The following is a 23,550-nucleotide window of genomic DNA, read 5'->3' on the forward strand; positions in this document are numbered from 1 at the left end:
TCTTGTGTCATGATGAAACTGAATTTAAGCCCTGTGGTGAAGGAGCTGGTCTTACAGTGGAAAGTTTTTTTTTTTATAGTATCGGGTAGGAAATAGGAAACAGCTGAGAGTGGAAATAATTTTTAAAACAATCAAAAGGCTGAAATTAACAAGGACCCTGCCCCTGAAACTAACCTTAACAGCCTTCTTGAACTTGATGCAGAAGTCTTGAAAGATGCGAAAGCACTCGTCCAGCTTGAAGGTGTCCTTGTCTTCACAAAAGAAATCGATGAGAGTGTTCCCCTCTTTCCGCAGATCCAGTCTGCGTCTCTTCAAGTCCTGCAGCCTCTGAGTTGAACTCTAAGACAGGACATTTTTTATTCATTAAGTGTCTCACACTTTTATGGATGGCATCATCTATAGGACATGAGTCAGCAATGTACACTGGCCTGGATCCAATGTTCTGTATATGTAATGTATTACATAACTACTGCTTCACCTGCAGAAAGGGCCCAAGCTGCTGCAGCAGCTCCTCGTCGTCTTGAATCTTCTCCTCCAGAGATTTTATCCGAACATATAAAGAAGAAAACTCCACTTCGATGTTTTCCACTGAAACCCTGGATGAAAATATCACAACAGAGAGATCAGATCAGAGAAATACGTTACACTAAACATAACGCGTATAACGATAAAATTGCTGACACTGTTTAGTGACATTATTGCCTAGTTTTATAATGCTGTCAAAGTGTCATCAGTTAAATGTGAAGATATCAGGGTTGTAAAAAATATATTCAGCTCTCCTGAGGGGAGAAGGAGAGGGTGGGAGGAGTACTCTTGTTTCTGGTGCAGGAGCTGTGCTGACTGCATTCAGAAATGACCTTGTGAAGCTGACAGAGCCTGACAGCCTTCAGCTTCACACTGCGTTCTGGAAATGACTCTCTAAGTGCTGCACTTAGGTTAGATGTCAGCATGTGTAAAAACTCTGGTAATGGTTGAGAATTAGATCACACGCAACAAAAACAAACCTAAATTTAAATCAAATTATTATAAAATAACTGCACGCTACTAATGTATCCCTAATTTTTTTGTAGGTCATTTTGCCAGAAGTTAAGACACAATTTTATCTTAACTTTTAATGGCACAGAGTTACTGTTGCTACAATCTTTGGGCCCATCCAATATCATCTCAAGACACCGTATGACTCTGTAAATGATAAAAAAACCTCTTAGTACTTAAAGTGAAGCCAGTTGTCTTATTTGGTAGTGTCCGTTTCACTGTAAATGGTCAGTGACACAGAGACTTTATGCAGCTTATGACATTTATATGAGCCATTCAAAAGATATTTTTATGTGACAAGAAGCTCACAAGTAAATCCATTAGTTTGCTAAAGTGATTTGTCTCTTGATCTCCTACAGATCTTTTCTCTGGCACATCCCAGGCTGTGGATACAGCATTGGTCAAAAGTGCTCCAACTACAAACACACAGCCAATAGATACTAGAACATGTAGTAGAGCTAAACCGAAAACCCCTAAGTACAGATTTTAGATTTTTAGGTAGAAACCGAAAATTGAATTGTACAGCACATCTCTTTCCCCTGTGATCGAAACTGTAAATGTGAGAATTGTAGGACAACTAGAATTTCAGTTCTTGGGTACTGATACAAACCACTGGCCTGCCATGAACTGACCTATTCACATTTGACAAGGGGCTTCTCAGTTAATTTGTGTATGTAATGTTGTTTTTCCAAAAGGTGGCATTAGCTGCTTTAGTTGAAGATTTCCTTGAATGTAACAACCAATTAAAGGGACCAAATTACTGATTAACCTTTGTGCCACCATGTTAGGTGAATAATATCAAATATATACTTGTTGCAAACAACACACCAGTTTAGTTTGTTAAAAACATAGAGTATGTCTATCAAAGTGGATTTAAAACATGCAAGATTATCATGGTTTGTTATAAAACTACCTCAACAGAGCCTGAGCTTTCCTCTTGTTAGCTTAATGGTTGTGAAAGGCTTCACCTAAATCAGCTCAGACAAAAGTCTGTCTGACAGGGGGGGACAGAATCAGAAAATACACTTTATATAAGACGTTAAAGTGTGGCCCTTGGCTCAGGGTCTTTAAAACGGAAATCTCTGTGATAGCCAACCCCTGGTGACTTAGCTGGTACAAAGAGAAAACTAACTGTAATAATATAGATCAGAAAACCACTTTATTTCTTAGTGGATCAATTACTTTTAAAATATTTTTCCTGATTAGTTAAATACCTTGATCCTTGGTTTCCTTCAAAACCCCAAGTAAATAAAGGTCCCACTATGAGTGAATTGGACAAAAAAGCAGGGTTTGCTTCAGGGCAGATATTTGGAATTGATTAATTAAAAGCTGCTTCCACAGATGTCTATCAGGAGCAGAGTAACTACTCTCACCTCTTGTTGAGCTCATTGACCATTAGCATACAGATTAATATGATCCTCTGCTAACAAACCACCTGTTATCACATGCTGTTAAAACTTGGATCCAAAGATGAATTTAGTCAAAGTTAACATCCTTTCAGTCCATTAGACACCTCTTTTTAACTTTTGGGAGAATCAGATAAAAAAGGTGGGAGAAACCATTGTACCTGGCTGCCTTCTGGACATTCTGAAGATTCTCTGGAAAGTTGAGCAGATTTTCATCCTTTTTCTTTGCCTCCTGTGTTTAAAAAAAGAGGTGGACAATTTAAATCCATATGTTTGTGGCAGTTCACTTTCAAGTAGCATCGCTGCGGTGTGAAGGGCCTTCCGTCTGTCTGGTTATATAACAGCTTGGCCAGCGTCTCTTGGCTCTTTTCTGTTTCCTGTAACCATCTGCTGTCCACCTGCCATCCTGTTGTCTTTGTACCTCTTTGATTACATGAGAAAGTCTGCTGTGAATCATTTATATAAAAATACCTCTCAATGGCTTCTCTTCTGGGACCTTTAGCTGAAATGTGCCCCCATGTTTTGCTTTAAATAACACATATTGTGGCTGTCAACTACATATGTCCTTGTTAATATAAGAATTAATACAACAAAATCTACGTCTAGTTATCATAAACATACCTTGGTGATGTCTTTAAAAGGGCTTTAGTAGCACAATACTTGACTTTGAATCAGTGTATGGCCTATACAGTACACAGCACCCATTAAATACACAGGCTTCACATGGGCAAACAGATCAAAATAAGCACTTGACTTTAAAATGTACATATCATTTATGTTTATTGTTATAACACGAAGTAAATAGAAAAGAGAGGTATCTGAATTCAACCAAATAAGTAGCAATAAAGAAGTGCTGGTCTTAGTATTAATATAAGATGCTTCCAGTAATTTATATATGTATTAGAAGTGCAGCCATTACTAACCATGGCGACAAAGTGCAGCAGGTTCATCCCGGGTTTGTTCGCCTTGGTGTCAGCCAATGACAGGAGAGATGACAACTTAAAACCCGCAGCATTTCCCGCATAGCCACCCTGAGAACCCAAATAAAAAAAATTGAAATGAAAAACCATTCAAATAAATAGAATATATATAATATATAAAATCAAATTAATCAAGGACCTAAATATATTCAAAGACGCATAAAAGTATGGTTGCTGCTGTTCCACTTTTTTTCTTCTTGATGACAAATCGTACAAAAAGGTCAAATCATGCCCTACATAAGCCAACAAGTATAGTCTGTGTAGCTAAAGCCTGGTGTAGCTTATCCCTCTGTGCCATAGACCTCAGCTAGTCTACAGAAAGAATTAATGAATTAGGTCAACATTTAAGAAATGTGCTTGTTTTCCATCTTGCTTGGACTAAGATAAAAAATATCTGTATGGCTGCTTTTCTGTGCAGGAAACTAGAAGCATAACTCATTGACTTAACTTAGAATGTGGTGCTACAGCAGGGAAATGAAGCTAGGGTGGCTCTCTACTTCAAAAACTCAAAAAGAACAAAAAAAAAAACCCATCATAATGTTCATTTGGAAAAAAAAATCTTATTAATGCAATTCATATCCACTAGATATTGTCTGCATTCACTGGCTACATTATCAGGCACATCTGTTCAACTGCTAATCAGCTGATCACTTGGCAGCAACTCAGTGTATTCAGAATCAGTCCAGATGACCTGCTGAGGTTTTAGACCACAATGAGAACATAACTGACTGTTGGACTTACAGCATTCAGGATGTTGCCAGCCTGCAACACAAGATGTAGAATAGCATGAAGCTCTTCACAGTTCATCAGGTCTGCAAGGCAAGATCAATATAAACACAATTATACATTTCAGAGCAGATCACAGCCAAACATTACCCACTACCTTACTATCATGACCATCACCAAACAGAGCGACTAGCACCACTCTGAAGCTGTTTTTGGCACATAGAATTAGTATTATCAGAGAGGCTGAATGTTAAATACTGTGGTTAGATTTAATTAAAGTGCGCTGGAAAAGTTCAACTCAATTTGACCCAAGCAGCACTGAACTGACAGCTCTGCAATGCAGTGAAAAGGTCACAGCAGTGTAGAAGAGGTTTAAGACAAAATCCAATCCAGCAACAAGGGGTGACTCAGCTAAAATGACACAGGCTCAAGTGATTGGAGCAAAAAGAAACTGCTCGAGATATTTTTCCTTTTTTAGTTTCTTGGCTAGTTTAAAAATAACCAGAATGTGTGGGTGTGGATGCTGTTATGTTCCAGTCCTATAAACTAATGCCTTGTATAGTTGTGCTCAGTTGCTGCTTTCTTTTGTTTTTCTGAAACCCATCAGAACAAATGCTTTAACCGTTCTGTGTTTAATGTGAATGAAGTTTACCTGCTTTTATTCATCCTTCCAGTATTTATATGCTAACATGCTAACATGCTTAGCTAAATATGTGCACATTGTCAACATTAAATCCAATAAGGATCAAAAAATGTTATTTCTAAATTTGAGGATTGTCATTAACACTGTTATGCTAATGTTTATGTTTCAGCTCATTTTAAGTGTTCAAGTGATATTTGAATTGTGAGAAAATGAAAAGGTAGTTACTGCCAGTATAAATCTATATGAATTTACTTTAACTCACTGAAGTCAATAACTCAGAAGGGTCTGTAAAAGCAAAAGCCACTAATTGGAAGTTTACACAAACAAATTGTTTCATATAATTGTTGGCTTGCATATTTAGTTCCTATTAATGCTTTGAATACTAAAAAACATAAACATTTACCAAGTTGCATCAAGTAGTTGCACATACTTAAAGATTCCCCCCCACTAGTAAATTAAATTCTCTGAGGAGTACTGAAAGCAACAGTATCCCCGAAGTCAGCCCCACAGAGCTGCTAGCATGGCTGCAGGTCCCCTTCAGCTCATGTTGAATGCTCTGTTATGATTCTTTAGCAGCTTAGTTCCATAAAATAAAGGATGAGATGACTAATAAGAAACTATCAGTCAGCTGAAATCAAACAGCTAGTAGGCTGTTCACAATGTACCATCAACATCTTTAACATACAGCCGACAAATACAAAACTTTAGACTGTACAAAGATGAAACAGCCACATATTTCCAGTTTGTGTCTCAGATGACACATTCCTACACTTTGTTCAGCACACCGATGGCTCAAATATCTGGGTTACCTGACTAAGCATGTTACTAGTGTGTGTGTGTGTGTGTAAATGTTGCATAAACTGTGTGCTAATACCTTTGGTGGCGACACGGACAACATCAATCTCGTTGCTCATTACATTACAGGAAGGGAAGAACTCCTCACGCAGCACCATGGCCTCAATCCGAATCTCAAACCTGTCGCAGACAAAACACAGAAATAGGTACAATTTCCATGAGGTGAATTTTATCATGAAGGCTGTGATCAGACAGAAGTGGATGATGGGATTCTTTAAGAGGGCTGTGACTGACTCCTTCTGAAGATGATGAATGGTCTTTAACTAAGGAGGTGTTGAAGCTAAAGTATGCACCTCTATGTATACTAACGCTTCTCTTAACATCCAAGGTTTTAGGTTTGCTCCTTAGATTAACCTCTTTATTTGATAATCAAGCACTGTATTACAACTGTCGGTTAGTAAAATCGACAGTATAATTTGTACAATTTGTATTATAGTGACTGTGCTTTGATGTTTCATCACCCAATAATGTGCAAACAAAAAAAACAAGCACATAACTTGGCCGGTAGCATCACTCAGACATTTTTGGTAGAGAGTATTATGCTTCATTGAATTTCAAATGTCAGAAAATTTGCACAGAGCTTTATAGTGCAATCATACAAACATAGCTCTTTGAACAACATGTGTGAACACAGACAGCAGGTTTGTTTGAAAGTTTCCACAAATGAAAATGTACTCTGATGAAAAATACAACACTGGATGATGCAAATGCTCTTTCATGAACTGTCAAATAGTTTTACACTTCCCTTCAAGTTGAACTACGCCCACGTACACACCATAGAAATCAGCTTACCGAGGCACCTGGATCAGCAGGAACATAAAGGAATCAACTAGTGTCAGCTTGTCTGGGTCTCCTTTAAACGACTGGAGCTTCTTGATCTGTTTGTGGAGATAAATACAGAGGAAGCTCAGAAGGCTGTGTTGTTTATACAGTCTTTATAATCAGTGTTGCTGTAAGAATACAGACCTCTTCAGCATCAGGCAGGAGCCTCAGCAGGTCTTTGAGTAGCTCAGCTCCATAAATCTTTCCTTCTCCTTGTTGTATGTCTTCAACAATGGAGCTGTTGGACCTGGAAGATGGATATGTCAAATAAGTTGGATGATAAATACCACAGGTACCTGCTCAAGATGACTGCTTGAGGTTACAAGGACTGTCTGACGCACAGTTTACATAAACCATTGTGAGCTATGAGGTATACAAGCATCAAGGTTTACATGTTTGTCTTTATGTCAAAGAAAACTGCCCATAACCTAATATTACTCACCAGTATGACGAAGTCTCATTTAGCCCTGACTCAGTGCAGTATAGTTGACAGTCAAATGTCATTAAAATACCGTGGGGAGCAATGCAAATACACTGACATGCAAATAGACTACTAACACACTGAGCTTGAGAGGACTACTAACTGTGTGTGTTCCCCGAACTTTGATTTTGGAGTTATGTTAGGCAGTTTTTTTTTTTTTTAAATCTATTCAGTTAACAGGTCTTGTTAGTAAATTTGGCTTTTATTTATTTGTGTTTTTTGATGGAAGCTTGTGGTAAGGAGTCAGTTTTTTGTCTTATAAATACATCTTTTACTTTTACTTATGCTTAGTTTTTTTGTCCTCTTTTTCCCAGGTTTAATTTATTTTTAGTTTCATCCCTTCAGCCTAAGTACTCAGCTACATTTCTGTTCAAGTCCATGTGTTAACCCACATTGGCTGTGCTCAGCTCTGGCATGTCAGAGCCACGCGGATCAGATACGCAAGCCTTCTAATTTGCACAGTGCAGATAGAGCAAGACAGGAAGTCTTGTACGGAAAACAAACACAGAAACATCCACTGACTTAAAAATAAAATAAACTGTGTCAACATCAGAAAGGATTTAACTTTACGTCAAACTGGCAGTATTAGCACAGCCAGACCAGGAGCAAACAGGTGTGGGGTTTTGGAGCTCAATATGAACAACATAATATTCTGACAGAATTTATTTTGTCATGATTTCAATGTGCAATAACTTTCTGAACTGCTAAATCAAATTACACTGGTATATTGTAATATGCATCATTGTTCTGTTGTTGTTTTTTCTTTTTATGTATTTGTTTTGGCTTCCTGCAGCAGATTTTTAGAAGCAGTCTTCTTTTGCTGTAACTGTTTTAGATTATAGTATTACGTTTTAAATTTGTCAAACATTTCTTCCACTGAAGTCGATGGATTTTTCAGGAAATATTCAGAAGAGCAAAAATTATTTTAGTCACATTTTCTCCTTGGATCAGCATCACCCAATTACTGTCATTTAACACTTTCTTTTTTTGTGAGACACTAGCCACGTATACATGGACCCAAATATTCTGCTTGCATTCAGTTTATATTTACAAACAGAAAGAATTTAACCTTTGAATACACCTCATTCAGAAAGAAAAGTGCCAATCCAAATTGACATTTAATCAGTTTTCTCAGGGGTGAAATATTCCTTTCCCCGAAACGATTGAGGTATCATGTATCCACTCAGACGGAAAGTTGTCAGGGTGTTCTTTCAGCGCATGCCCAGATATGACATAAGACACAACTAGAGACGTTCTTTTATAAATCAGTTGATGTTTACATTTTTCTGCGCATGCCCCATTGACTACTCTGTTTGATTATAGCGGCGCATGTAGACCAGAGATTGGAATATTCCTTTCCATGTATACTTTTGTTTTTGGAAAAGTCATTCAGAAAGATTCCATTCGGAAAGACAAAAAACTCTTCATGTAACCGTGGCTAGTGAGTCTTTCCCATGGTCCTCAGCTGAATCCCAGCAGACAGCATGATGTTTGAGCAAAAAAAATAAATAAATAAAACTTTTCCTTTCTCAAATACATCTTCCACCCTTCTTTAAGGTGTAAAGATTCAGAGGGACTTACTTCTTGAACTGTTTTAAGAAAATGCCGATATTCATCCCCCTCTTGGAGTCCAGGATACTGACCTGAAAACATGACAGACATCACAAGTGTTACATGGTTAGGTTGTACCATTTATTATTCCTCACAAACAGGATAGACCCACACCCCTTCCTTCATCTAACCACAACAAGTTGTGTTGCTTTTGTAACCTACACAACAGCCCCCACCCCATCACCACCACCTCCTTCTATAGAGCCACCCTTTGGGACGCTGAAATTTCACCGGGCCGCACACCTCCTTCATTAACAATGGTTCTTACTGCCTGCCTTTAACAGGTGACTGTACAGTATGTATGCGTCTAAAAAGACTCCCTCACAACACCTCATTATAGACTTTAAGTTGATCTCATCTGAAAACAATACGTCCAGCTCAGGTGCGGGAGACAGAAAAGAAATCATGGGAATAAACACAACATTTAAGCATCTTAACGACAAGTGAACCATACTGTAGCTTGCACTAATACATATTTGCTACATATCATAAGTTTTATAGCATAATATTATAATTCTTGCATGACCTAAGGTGTATTGGTGCACGGGATATGTAGATATTGATGTGGTATATAAATATGTTTGTTTTCAGTATTCACACATTCTGGACTAACATGTTTTTAAAATACTATAATCTTTAAAGTTTACTCAAAATCTAAAAGTCCGACCAGGGAGGAAATTGGTCAACTACACCATTCTAAAAAAGTTAGCTTAAACTTTTTTCAATATATCAATACATTACAAGAAACTCTCATAAGAGTGTTAGGTAAGCGCTGTTCCCTGAAAAGTGCTCACACTCAGAGTAACGTCATTGTCCTGACACAGAGATGATTTTGTGTTGTCTCACTATGCTTTACGCTGGTATTGCTTTACAGTTCACGTGTTACTTTCCAGGTAGTCAACAATGATGCAAACTGGAGTTGTTTTGTTAATGAGCACAAATAATTTTTACGCTCAAAGCCAAGCTGTAACTGAGCACGGTTACCTAACTTGTCCCGCGGGGAGATCTCAGTTCAGTGTGAGCAACGTCAAAGTTTGAACTGAGACATTTTTCAGGAGCTTTGGTCTTTAGCTAAAATAGAAATATGATCAGTTGAGGGCTGTTGTGGCATATTTTAAGCTATAATTATGTAACAAGCATGAAAATTGTATCATGGTAGCACTCCTTGAATGCTTTAAAGCAATATCCTGATCTATTCAGTGGAGGAACTCCTTGTTTACTGCATTGCTTTTATTCTGAAGTTTTATCCAGGACACTTTTCAGTGAAAGAAGTCACTAGCAAGCTCTTTTCTGAGTCTCTAGAAAAAAAAATTGTGAAAAAGAAAACTATAAGCAAAACTGTAAGCAATGTAAAACATTAAAGAATATCAGGTTGTATTATATATTTCCACTTGTGTGATCTCCCTCCCTGCAGGATCTACCTCCCCGCCCCTCTCTCTGCTCAGCTGGTGTCTGCGTGCAAACTGAGCATCCATTTTTAATGCAAACAAACATTTTCTAACAAGACCAACTCCAGAGACCTGTCAACACTCTCATATGAAAAAAAACATGCAGAAGATTGAATCATAACTCATGAGGGTAAATAGTTTTTAAATAACATCACATTTCATGGGCTCCCTCTCCTTAATCTTTAAAACAAGCAGGTGCAAACTGCTCAATGCCTCTGTCCTCAAATGTATTGGCCATTATAATGTAAATTCTCAGGGCCTACAAAACTTAAGGTTAAAATTCCCATCCCTTATGTGGTCTCTTTTTAAAACAGACCATAGTCTTTATCATGGCAGTGAAGTTAACTCTAATTTGCACATTTTCTTTCCCCCCTGATGTAACAACAGAGTTATGACGACCACTTACATCCTCCTTGCTGCTCTCCTTATAGGAGTGGTTCCTGGAGACTCGAGCTGAGGACCCTCTAGCAAGGGTTGGCCCACGAATGCCTGTCAATGCCTCCTCCTGTTGTCCGAACAGCTCCTCCACTGACTGAACATCGATCTGGTACTGCTGCTGCCGCACCGCCAGAGTCCAGATGTTTGGCTTCTCACGCACCCTCTCCTCTGGTATTGGCTTCCAGAAGAAGCTGCGGACACGGCGCTTCTTCCGCGTGTTTTGGTTGGTAGGTGTGGTCGTCGGAGGTGGAGGGGGTGGAGGTGCATCGGGGGGAGGTGGGGGTGGCAGGGGAGGGGGTGGAGGAGCTGTGTGGCTGGAGGTGTCAGGGTCATCGCTAAGGGAGGGTATGTTGGCGTGAGAGTGTGCGGACATAGAGGACGGGTCTGAGGTGGTGATGGAGGAGGTGGTGCAGCTGCTTTCCTCGCTGCTGCAGCTCTCTGGCTCATTGGATGTGGATTGAAAACTCATAACAAGCCTCAAAGGGAATAACAGTCAGCATATGAGCCCTAATCAGATCGGTGGTAGAGCCAAAGTGTATTCATGTTATAGAGCTACTCCTTTAAAAAGTAATTTCCAAAGAGCTGATTTTTTTTTCTTCAGGTGTTTAACTGATGCTGAAGATCATTCAAATGTAGCAGTATTCACCCCTTGACTGAAGAGGAAGTTAGGTGTCCCCTCATTTAGTCACACTGAAGGGAGCATGTCCTTTGATTATGTCCGTCTCCATCACTCAGCTGGTCAGCCATCGTGCTGAGCAGAGCCTTTGAAGGTTACCTCCCGTGGGCAGAGGGCGGAGGTCGACGATGGCCATGGAGCTGCAAGAGCAACAAAAACAACACAGGACAGAATTATACTGAGGTAGTCATGCATGTTGTCATGCACAATCTGAAATTAGGGGAAATTAAGGGGAGCCAGAGATCAAAAGAGAAAGGGTCCCCAGACAAAGGGGCTCACAATGAGGGAAATAGCAAATCCTTCTCTTCTCTACTCTCGAAGGACTTTGAAGTCAGGCTGTGGGGTGTGTAATAATCAAAGACATTACTGCTAAGACTCTGTTACATAATCTAGTATCATTTTCTTCTCAAAAACATTTTGTGGTGGGCAAAATGAAAATACAGATAAAAACAGATAAACACAAAGTGTCACACATATTGTCAGAGTGCAGGTGGATATTCATTGGGAATCAAGGGAAGAGGTGAAACTGCCAGAATAAATGTACTGAAAATTCATTATTGCTGCAAATCTCATTCACTTATGTTTAGATTGATTTCAGTGATATAATTTCTTTTTGAGAAATTATGAGATAAACTTCAGTTAAGTAAAAAGCAACACTTAGATTGCAGTTGATAGTATTGTCAATGTGATGATATTTTGAGAATGAAAGTGTCGCATTGTGAGAAGGGGATTTTGAAATTAAGAATTCTCGGACGTCTTTTTAAAATGGTGTGCAGGAGCATTTGCCCTTATTATTTGGCTTTATTTTTACAGGTGGCAGTCTGTCTTGTGTTCAGATCAACATCACCTGATGCCTGAAGGATGGGCTTGTCCCAGAGCAACACCATTAACAAACAATACAGGACAGCAAAGAGTTGAAACAAAGTACAGAAAGTACCATTGCTTTGAAATATTATCGTGCATTAGTACAAGAGCATATGTGTGGAACACCTTAACCATTAACGTGCCCCATGACTGGTAAGACTTTACCTTTTCTCAATACTTTAAGAGGCAGCTCTTCACCTGTACCACTGTTACTACCTCCAGTTCTGGTGACCATCACACCTCTGTGACAAGCAAAGGTGGGCTGTTACAGGGGCATAAATGTTGCATCTTAACCACACTGAAAAAAGGGATAATGGCTGGATGTGAGCTGCTGATAAGCTGCTTTCTTAAATCCTGAAAGTCTGAATCTGATGACATCTGCTCAGGCTTGAGAAAGAAAGAAAGAAAGAAATTGCATTAGGTAGTTTTCACGTTTCGTGAGATCATTTTAAATTCACTACTGCTGTGTTGGGAAAAAAAAAATCCAGTAGTAGATGCGGCCTCGCAACTGCCATTTCATTCTAGCGTCTCAAGTTACGACACAGGCTGCAAACAATTACCTGAGCATGGAAAGAAACGCCCTGAAACCCTTCATAATTTAACTAAATGAATGCTGGCTACACAGGGGGTCCTAAAACATGACCATTCCCCCCCAAAAACTGTATAAATTTAGCACAGAACGATATTTTGAGTTTGGTAGATTATTTCTTTGTTGTAACATTGCTTCCTGGCAATAAACCATAATCGTTGGAAAGTCTCTTTATTTCCTTTTTAAATGGTGCCACACTTGTAAGGAACATGAATTTGTGGGATGAGCAGCAGAGCCCTATCAAAATATTGCTGAATCTTCTCTGCCAATGCCAAACTGCTAACTGCTTACTGACTTACACTCAAAGTTTAGTCCTGGGGGAGTAGCTGATATCATCATACCTTTTTATTTGAATATTCTTAATATCAAAAATATGTAAAAGACAACGTAATAGCTGCTGCTTTACAGTATTTGAGATTTCGAATAATTACCATCCAGATGTTTTTGTATAGTATGAGTGAAGCTCTACCACCCATGTTGAAAAAACACATTACTGATCTCAATCAAGCTATGAGAAACATCTAAGATTTTAAGTCTTTAGGTCAGGGGTGGCCAACCAGTCAGAGACCAAGAGCCACAAAATTCCCGAGGTGCTACGGAGAGCCACGTCACGTACGAGTCTTACAAACACACTTCCTCTCACACATAAATGAAATGACATAAAATGAAAATCAATACATTTCCAATTTTCAAAGCGAGATTTACTGTGTTTGTGTGTTTAAATTCGTACTAGAGAAGAGAAACCGAAACTTAAGTATCAATCCCAACTGATCCCAACCTTGGCATCCATATATATATATAGTTTAGATTGATCAACACACCACTACTCATAACTATATATATTTTTTTATGAATGGATCGAAGAGCTGCACACCAAAAGGCAAAGAGACACATGCAGCTAGCGAGCCACAGGTTGGCCACCTCTGCTTTAGGTCTTTACTGATTTAGTTTGGAACTACAGCCTTTAAAACCAACCAGATAAACTTTTTATTTAACACCTATAAGTGTTTGTTTTGTAAATGCACAGGGAAAAACCCTACCTCTCTCCAGCCCTACAGACCAGTAGAAAAGGAAGTATCTGAGTGCCAGACCCTCCCCTCTCTCTCCATTGAGGGCCAAGTTTACGTTAGCACTGTAGCTATCAGGTGAAGGGAAACTGGTCCTCTTTCAGGACAACACATCACTCACAGCCACAATTGACATGGTTGTGAGTGATCTGATACTCCTCTCGGCCCAAACAGAACAGAAAAATGTTTCCAAGAAAAAAAAAAACATTTGCCATACCAGATAACAGCGGATTGTGATAAATTTTTATTTTAACAAAAATCAGATCTGGGATCGTTGAAGGTTTTTGTTTAAATAAAAAAAAATATAATAATCAACCACTTAATGACCAGCCACTCTACAGGATCCCTTCTCTGCCTCTTACACAACCCTGTTACATCTTAGTGGTAATCTCCTATTTGTCAGCAGCCGTATCCATTTGATACCCAGAGTGTATAACTAATTAATAAAGCAGACGTCACAAATGGCCTCACGTTGCCAACGTTGGCCTGTGCTCTCAGCTGTTCCATCCTCAAAGCCGGACCCCACCGTCCTTCATGTCTAATTTATGTGACTGTGAGAACATCTGACCTCATACTGAGTCAGCTCTTCCTGAGGCGCTGAAGGTACACTACGCTAACAGACCCTGTCAAGAATACTCAAAGACAAAAAGTGTTCTTGTGTCGCTGAGTCACTTCTTGCTCCCTGTTTAATTTCTTAAAACTTAACTGCTTTAAAGAAAAGCTTCTGAAATTCACCTATTTGATTTATTGTAGTTTTTAACAGCTTGACATAATTCTCCTACCTAAACTAAATACAAAGCTGTAGCTAGGAGGGGATTAGCATTGGTTAGCTTACCTATGCACACTCCCAACAAGGGCTTAAGCCAGGCTCTTCTTGAAAAACAAACAAACAAACAAAAAAACATTAGTTTAAAAAATTAGGGAAATTGTAATGAGCAGACTTGTGTTTTAGATATATTTAGTTTTTAAGAGAGTGTCCGCTAATTCCCTCTAGCTTTGGTGTGTTTAGCTAACCCTTACCTAACTAATAATGAATAGAATATGAAATAAGAAATTAAATATGCCACAAAAGTATTCAATATAATTTATTAAGACTAGATATGCATAATTAGGCATTTTCAGGGGTGTGGCATGACAGATGGGGGTGTTGTAGCTGTTTAGCAGGAGGCTGACTGCTAGTGTGGTCTCTTCACAAGTAACTTAAGTAACACTGAAACTATGTCTACGTTGTTCTGTCAAATACACTCAACAAGACTGGGACTGACATCCTTTGCTTAAAATGATTTACTGAGGAGGAAGCATAGTGGTCAGTAACATGACACAGGGAAGCCCTGAAGGAGAGAGTGAACAATGTGTCTGACAGTTTCCAAATTCCACACATCCACCTGCTGCCATGAATGAACAGTCAGGTTGTGGGACTTTGTCTAAAGGTCCACCTGTCATATGCCCTTAAGCATTCCTGTTCTTTCAGTCTTCATTAGTGACAAGTCTTACCCCACCCTCTGTCATTAGTCTTTTATTGATAACACAGGTCAGGGACAACAGATGTTACAGTTAACGTCTAAATTGTCTTCTATAGCAGGGGGGCTTGGACTCCTCTAAACTGGTTTAAGTTTCAAGACTAAAATACTTTAAGCATTTTTGTCTGTGTGTCAGATTTGTAGCTTAATTGTATGTTCATTTTAAGAATAATCCACTGCTTTAAATGTGATTTCAGTACATGTAATTCAGTTAAAATGACACCTTAAAACCCACTGACTTTAATTGTGACAAAAAGCTAAGATGGACTTGAATAGTCACGTTTGAGAATCTGAAACTAATACAGTTAAGCCTTTATATCTAAACTATCAGAGGTCAAATTTATCCACTGCATTAAACAACAGATAGTTGCAACTTTATGGAAAATATTTCTTATGAAAATTTAGTTAAGATAAGAGCTTAGTGCACCGAAAAAAAATATCTAATTTTTGCTATCATTGAAGTTACCTAAGAGTACACAAGAGGTCACTGCATAGTTTGACTGATATGCCATATTATTTACAGGTCTCCATTCAGCTGGAGTGGAGCTACTCAGAGTTATCCAAATAGGGAATTTTTCTGGCTGACTCCCTGGTGAAGTTTTATAAACTTTAAAAACCAGTACCAACTAAAAAACATACTGTAGAGACAGACAAAAGTGAATGGGATTAGCACCAGCTTACTGCAGCTTTACTTGACATGCAGCCAAGTTAATCATGTTAAAGAAAATGTCAAGAAGTGAGGGGATGGATGATACAGCAGACTACTTCAAATTCAGAGAGTCCACAGCTGATTTCTGCAGAAAATAAGATGTTGGTAGACTTGCAGTGACTAAATCAGTTTACTGTGAGGATGTAACTTTGGTTCTGAGTAAAAAAAGTTGCACTCCTAAATCAGTGTACCTCTACCATCTACAAGACAACCACCAGTGTAACTTTTATTCAATATTGTGCACCCAACCTGAAAATGATCTAGACTGTTGCAGGAGATTCTTTAATGATTTTTTCTGTTCTCGTTCTATAAGAAAAAAATTCTGAAAAGTGTTGAAATCCAAGGTAACCGCCAGGAAAAATCCAGGGAGCCAGCAAGTCCAAAACAAATAAATTCCTCTCACACGACAGTGTATTGCTGAGGGTTAAGGTGCCTCTGGCTCCTGTAATAATCCCCTGTTGCTGACTTCCAGTTCAATTTCCTAAGGGTCAGTGAACACCTCACAGGTGGAGATCTTTCACTCACACCAAAGGGGCAAAGAGTGTTGTTCAGAAAGTATTAGACCAATCCTGCTACATCATCATTACCATGGGAATGCTCATTAGTAGAAGGAAGTTTTGCGTAGGGCTCAGTGGGATGTCGCTGTCAGACCTGTTTGTTTTTCATCCCTCCAAACAACCTGGAGCTCTACTTGTCAAAACGCCGGTGAAGGGCAGCCAGTGACGGAATTATAGTAGCACTGAGATCTTTTTATGTAATCCTCATGACTGTAACACAGGATTATATAACCTAGAGCCACAACAAATGGCTAAACAATAACTTTTTTTATTGCCTCAATTAATGATAAAAAATCTTTTTATGAACATTATCAACAAAAAAATACAGTCATGTTTTCTCAGGACATCCTTTTTCTTCTGTCGTGTTTAAGCCTGAGACTGAAACTTTTCATTTTGTTTGTTTGTGCAGTCTGCTCTCTCCCAATGGGTTTTCTCCAAAAGCTCAGAGTTATTCAGTAAGTTCAGTTATTGACGTAACAATGTCCAGAAGAATAAGATATCCAGCACTGGCAGAGAATATTTGGCAAACTTTTCAATGGTGCGACCAACATACTCAGCTCTGCTGCTCATCCTACAAATGCATGGTTCTTACAAATGTGGCACCATTTAAAAGGAAAATATACAGGCTCTCCAACAGTATAACATTTATTTCCAAGAATCACTGCTACAACAAGGAAATAATCCATCTCACACGAATTGCCTTACTCTTTGTACTAAGTTTGTATCAACAGTTCAAGATTTACTATGGAAGTGACAGAAAAAAAATCAAAAGAAGAAAAATGGGATTGTGTTAACCACAAGGATATAGACTCTCTGTTTTTCAATGATCAGAGCTGTTTACTAATTCTTATTTTGAGCTAAATGAACCTTCAGCAAAAGTTCACAGGTCTGATTTTGTCCTCTTCCTGTGATGTGTTCCAGGTCTGTTAACCAACAATTATCCGAGCAACAAGACATTTGAACTAACTCCTAATTTGATTGGAGTTCATACGATTACACATCAACCCAACCAGAACGAAAGTCAAGGCCCCATTCATGACTCCCAGTGGGGGATCTCTGCATAGCTCCTATTAACAGGGTTTGACACACATGAACTGAACTGCTAAAGGTGTTAGTATTTTAAACAGACAACCAGGAATCCTTTCCATTGCTTGTTTTTGTACCATCCACCCCCACACATTGTTTCAGGGGCTTCCTTAATGAAAGGACTTAATGTACACATGGGAACTACATTTACAGCTCTGGCTGCACACAGTGTCCCTGACACCACTGCCGAGAAACGAAAGACAAAAAGACCATGTCACTTAAATTTTCTTTTCACACGCTGTCAACATAGAATGACACTTATTGGATTCTGTGTGGGAAACAGAAATAAATATTTGCAGATTAGTGATTTTTGGCAACTGCAGAGTGGCTGCAGTTCATCTCTCAGCCATAGGTGACAGACTGCAGTAGGATCAATAAAGTATGCAAGCTGCATAAATCTGGCCTGTTACATAAACACCATTAACACTGCAGCTTTGACCAAAGACATAATGTACCCAAGACAAAGAAAGCACTTTTCACATTAAAAAAAATACTGTCATCACCTTTATACAACTTCAGTCTAAAAAAAAAAAAAACGGTTCTCCAGACAAAGCGTGCCAAAAGTTACAAACCACTCACAACATGCTCCATGAAGTGCATCTTTTAAAATCACCTTGTACGTTGGTTGTTTACTGCACCACAACACCTTCCCACCTCCCAAAAAGAAAAAAAAAGTAGAAAAGGGTCTGATTAGGCAACAGTGTGAACAAAGAGCCCATTATTCAGGAAATCCAGGATTTATGAAATACTCAGAGAGCTTGAGCTCCTGGTACCATCATGTCTGTATTTTCTGAGTGAACCCTGGCAGAACCCTGTGGTGTGAATTATTCAGTCCCCATGAATAAAGTAACCTCTCCTCAACTCAACTGCTGATGTCCTGAGTGGATAGACACTTAGTGGTGCTGCCCCAGACGCAGCTCACCTGTGTAACCTTAGGGCTACGTGAAACATTTATAATGCAGGCAGCAACATGTGCTAAAGAAATATGCCAGGACTAGGATCAGGATTTCTACAAAAATCAGATATTTACAGAGCAAGAGGATATACTTCAAAGGCTGTTGAACTTGGTGTGAAAGGTACAAATGATAGGGACATTGATTTTGCCTAAAACTGGTTACAACGTTAACAATTTTATGAAAAATGTAACATTATGTTCTTGTAATGTCATCACTGAATCATTCAAAAAGACCCAGACTTGTACAATTTTTACCATCCTTCATAAATCTAAAACAACAGCACATATTTTTCAGCCAGATTATAAAAAAAAAACCTTATCTAGCATAGCTACCAGCAAAAAGCCAGGGCTCCTGACTAATATTTGGATTGGTAGCACCAGTTTGCCTATTTTTTTTTTAGGTGCACAGCACGAAATCTAGGTGCACCCAAATGTTTCATTGCACTACCTTAGATGCCATCAGGTCACCTTTGTTTTTTATCACTTTTCATGACCTTTATGTAATGTTAACAATTATTAAAGAAGAATAAGTTGTGGAGAAATGTTTGTGTTTATTTAAAGCACAGTAATACAGCGGCAAAACATTTATAAAGTGTTTAAAGTGTTTTAATGAGCTGAAATTGAACATTTTCAACTCACACATAAAGAAAAATAAAACATTTTAAAAACAAAGTGCCTGTTCCTAAAGTGCTTCGCTGAACTGAAATGACGTTAATCAGCATTTTTTCATGAGAAGAATTTCTGATTTAAATTTGGTGAACAGCAACTCCTTTTTGGCAATGTTGTATACAAAATTGGCGTTTCCCTAAGGCCTTGCCTGTTTTTGGTGTAATTTAAAGGTTTATCTTTTTATCTGGGCTTAAAAACTGCTTCAGATGTATTATACTGGATGATGCACATTTACGTACAATTTTACACTAAAATAATTGTTGATCATAATATCTATAGAATCATATTTACATATAGTTGCTAAAGTTGAGAGTGAAGTTAAAGAGGAGAAATAATGTTTATGTGTGCACACCCTGGTCACCCCCATCTATGCCACTGCCCTCACTGTGCCACCCCCCCAGCCTGAAAGTCTGGATACGCCCCTGCACAGAGGCACAGAGGCACACTGTGACATGAAGCTGACAAGCTTTCAGGTTTGTTCACCAAAAGCTGGAGGAAAACTTCTCTGTTTGATTTAAAGAGAGGAAAGACAGCCAAACTACAACTTCTGTCCCAAAGAGAGCAGAAAGGGGACTCCTGTATGAGCTTGAGGAGGATTAGCAATCAGCTGGTGTGTAATGCATGTGAGTTAAGTCACAGCGCTAGAACTGCACCTACTATCATAACAATCTCCACAAACTGATCAGGATGAAATTTAAAGTAAATACAAACCACACAGAGTGACAGGGGGGACCTCTGCCTGTTCTGACTTTATATTTGGATATAAACCTGGAAATAGTGATGAAAGTTTTCTCCTGGACTCACGGAATATTTACGCTGTGACGTGCATCATTACAGCATATAAAACCTAGAGTTAGATGATAACACATCTGTAAACACTGGTAAATGCTCATATTAAGCGCGGAATCGATTTTCTTCAGTAACTGTGTGTCTCATGCGCAAACGCACAGCAGGGCGAACAATTTAGAAAAGTGAGTGAACAGAACCCAGCCAATCAGAGGCAAAGAACCGCCTGTGCTCCGTCTCTTATTGGTTATGACCACGGTATGACCCTTCCCTGAGTGTGAGTGCGAGGAGAATACAGAGATGGAAAATAAAAAAAAGTTTACACCCGACAGCATCAGGTCCGCCAGTGCAGCCAACAAAAAAAAATATAACAATTAGTAGCACTCTTAAAATCTTTGGTTGCATATTACCAAATTGGTCACATTCTGGAGCCCTGTAAGCTATACAAATATTTTAAGAAATAAAAAAATGATTTAATAAAGAACCATGATTCTTTTTTCTTTTTTTTTCATTTGGAGAGGAGCAGTGGACACACAGCAAACTAAACCAGGAGAGAGTGGGAGAATGACATGTTGGACAGGGGCCCCAGGCTGGAAGCTAATCAGGCTGCATGCTTCATCTCTTCATTCGTTAACAGTCAAATCTCTCACTCACTGAAAACAGAAAAAAAGTCTGCTGATAGAGACACATCAGTAGATTTAAGCCTGTGGAATAACAAGTGTAAAAAGTTGGCAAAGTTTAGTTGGCTACACATGTCTGTGACTGTAGCATAAGAAAACTGAGTGAATCATAATCCATGTATTTTGACAAGAAATGCCACGCCTGCTTCTTGCCAACACATTACAATAACCTGAAGTTAGACCGCTTTGAGTCGATGCTTTGTGATACCTGCGGATACCCTGATCATTACATAAAAAGATTGCATTAGCTCTTCTTTTGCTCTTCGCTCTTGCTAAAGTCTCTTATAACTTCACATCCTTTTCGAAAGATCAATAAGTTAAAACACTTATGCTTTTAGCCCTTCTCCCAGATGATATGAATATGTGCATGCAGTCTATTCACAAGCAGTCACATCAGAAGATCTCCAACATCAGATCTCTTTCACTTCCTCCACAACCTCCAACCTGCTCATCTCTTAAAAGATTATGAACAACCACAGAAGGTGCTCTCATGTTTTTTTGTTTGTGACATTTTGTTTCAAAATAATGTGGCTGAAACAGTTTACAAGATACATTAAGAATTTGGCTAATTTGCTGCACATACAGTCAAACAACCTCTACAGACAAACACCCGTGCGTGATACTGTCAGCTTTGCATGCTGGATTAACATTTCCTGTAACAAAACTCAACAGTTCCTTCACTCTCAAATCTGGTTTTAAAGAGATTACTACGTAGAATTAAACGTCTAGAGTGAGGAATGAATTACTAATAAGGCCAAGGTGCAGGTCATGGCACCTAAGGTATTGTGAAACTAAACCTGCAATACTGACCGACATGGATCTTTCCATACCTGTTTTTATGCTGAAACACAGCACACGATGCTCTCTGTCATAACTAGGTTAATGCACTTGGCCTGCCGACATCTAATTATGCAAATTCACAGCTACCAAGAGGCATGACATTGTTGAAATAAATTTTTAAAAAGCCAATAGACTCCAAACAGCATCTTTTGAAAATTTGCAAAGCACTTTCCCCTCAACCTTATAAAAAAAAAAAAAGTCCTGCTGGTTGGTCTGCATGGCAGTTAAATCCACCCCAAACTGGCCTCCTCTGCTTTGACTCAAAATGGCCCATAATTCACGAATGTTACTATAAATAGATTGTAATCTCCCTTCCATCCCTCTCTGCATCAGAGTCTCATTCAGTTTGACAGAGAAGCTGTCAGCTGGAGGTGACAGCGGCATCTCTCGTGTTCACAAAGTTTGTCGGCTGCTCCATTACAACTCAACAACATCAATTTTCATCATTTTCAATATGAGAACAAGGAAACTGAGGAAAAGGGAAGACTCTCATAATTTTACAACAAAAACTGAAAACAATATAATGTATAACAAATGGTATAAACTAAATACAGAGAACCTAAAGCCCCATTGTCAGTTCACTGCTTTTTAAATAGTCAGCATCCAAACATGCAATGTGGTACAGTTGCAATACCACTAATAGATCATAGATGAAACACTGAACAACAGTTAATATTACCACTTAGCCATTTTCTAGCTAACACCATGGTTAATAGCTTGCTGAAAGTAATATAGGCTGCGAATTATTTTAACGCTAATGTTAGCTGTTGCAACTTAGCTGTTATAATGTTTTAACAAATATCTTGCTTTGTTGCCCAATGATGCTTTAGGTGATTCTAGTAAGACATTTTTGAATGCTAATGCTAGCCATTGTGACTTTGCTTTGTTAATATGTTTTGAATTAGCATTCAACTTATTTCCAGCTAAAATTACAGTTGGGGATGTGCTCATTTGGCGTGTGAACGTTACCACTCTTGCTAGTCTTGCTGGAAATTGTCTGTTTCTTTTTTAATTGGGAACTTGTAATTGCTGTTATGTGTTGTTTCTGAGCTAGAAATACCTTCTGTAAATGGCTACCCCCATGCTGCTATTAGCTGGATGTACACAAGCAGAGAACCTGCTAATAACAACTTGCAAGAACAATGTGCCCTTCACGCATGTAGATGTTAGACCGTAAGAGGGACTACGGGCTGGTGGTGCTAGTTCTGCTAACAGTTGCCAGCTAAACAATTTGACCAGCTTCATTCACTCTGTTGTGTTTTCCTACTTCTCAAAACATCTCTAAATTCCACAACCAGTTGGTTTTCAACAGCTGAATCCCAACACTCAAGGTCAGCATACCACTTATTTCTAGCCAACTCTGTTCATTAGCAAACAGCTCATTACCTTTCAGATATTGTTTTTGGTACAAAATTCCCTCTCTTGGCTTGACTGCAGGAAACAAGGGGCATCACTTTATTAAACTTTATTTCATGGTCTTATTTTTTTCAACAGAAAGTAGGGATGGGTACCGATTTAGGTACTTTTTCAGGTACCGACCGAGTTATGACAAAAGTACCGGGTATCGATTCATGTAGATTAAAAAGGTACCACGTTTAGGTACCTAAAGGCATTCTTGTGACTGTAAGGGAGTGGAAGAGTAGGAGATTTTTGATGCTGGGCATGAACACTGCATTTCAAGGTTATATATTGAAGAATAAATTTGTTAAGTTCTAAAAAAATATATATTTTATTATTAAACAAATTGACATTTTTTACCACATAGACACAAAAAAGTACTGAAAATTGGTACCGTTGAGTACCGATACTGATTGCCAGGTACCGGGCATCGGTACCGTATCGTTTCAAATGTGAAAGGTACCCAACCCTCACAGGAAGTCATATCTTACAGGCAGAAAATAACTATGGTAGAAACTGTTACATACAGCTTTTAGCAAAGATGTTAATCTCCTCTTCTAGCTGACCAGCACTTTCCTTGATTTACTTCTTCATGGTGAGAAACAGAAATCTATACACAGCTATGTGTTTGCACATAGTAAAAATGTGCAGAGGCCTGCGGACAGATCCTATCAAAGTTTACATCTTTATATAAAGCCTGCACAACTAC

General features: G+C 38.7%; 1 protein-coding gene across 1 annotated transcript in view; it reads right to left on the reverse strand.

Moving 5' to 3' along the window:
* The window catches only part of fhdc1 (FH2 domain containing 1), a 36,668-nt gene that overhangs the window by 6,850 nt on the left and 6,268 nt on the right, over nucleotides 1–23,550 (reverse strand). Inside the window, exons 2-11 of the mRNA XM_074689825.1 lie at nucleotides 10,414–11,261; nucleotides 8,530–8,591; nucleotides 6,612–6,714; nucleotides 6,438–6,523; nucleotides 5,665–5,765; nucleotides 4,163–4,233; nucleotides 3,365–3,472; nucleotides 2,603–2,673; nucleotides 479–596; nucleotides 175–339 (exon numbers count right to left, since the gene is read on the reverse strand). Coding sequence (XP_074545926.1) covers nucleotides 175–339; nucleotides 479–596; nucleotides 2,603–2,673; nucleotides 3,365–3,472; nucleotides 4,163–4,233; nucleotides 5,665–5,765; nucleotides 6,438–6,523; nucleotides 6,612–6,714; nucleotides 8,530–8,591; nucleotides 10,414–10,914 — 1,386 coding nt within the window. The 5' untranslated portion in view covers nucleotides 10,915–11,261. The remainder of the gene's footprint in view (nucleotides 1–174; nucleotides 340–478; nucleotides 597–2,602; nucleotides 2,674–3,364; nucleotides 3,473–4,162; nucleotides 4,234–5,664; nucleotides 5,766–6,437; nucleotides 6,524–6,611; nucleotides 6,715–8,529; nucleotides 8,592–10,413; nucleotides 11,262–23,550) is intronic.

The sequence above is a fragment of the Halichoeres trimaculatus genome, unplaced genomic scaffold (genome assembly GCF_033239565.1).
Source record: "Halichoeres trimaculatus isolate MK-OKI-2021-1 unplaced genomic scaffold, fHalTri1.1 fHalTri1_scaffold_2, whole genome shotgun sequence".
Classification (NCBI taxonomy): Eukaryota; Metazoa; Chordata; class Actinopteri; order Labriformes; family Labridae; genus Halichoeres; species Halichoeres trimaculatus.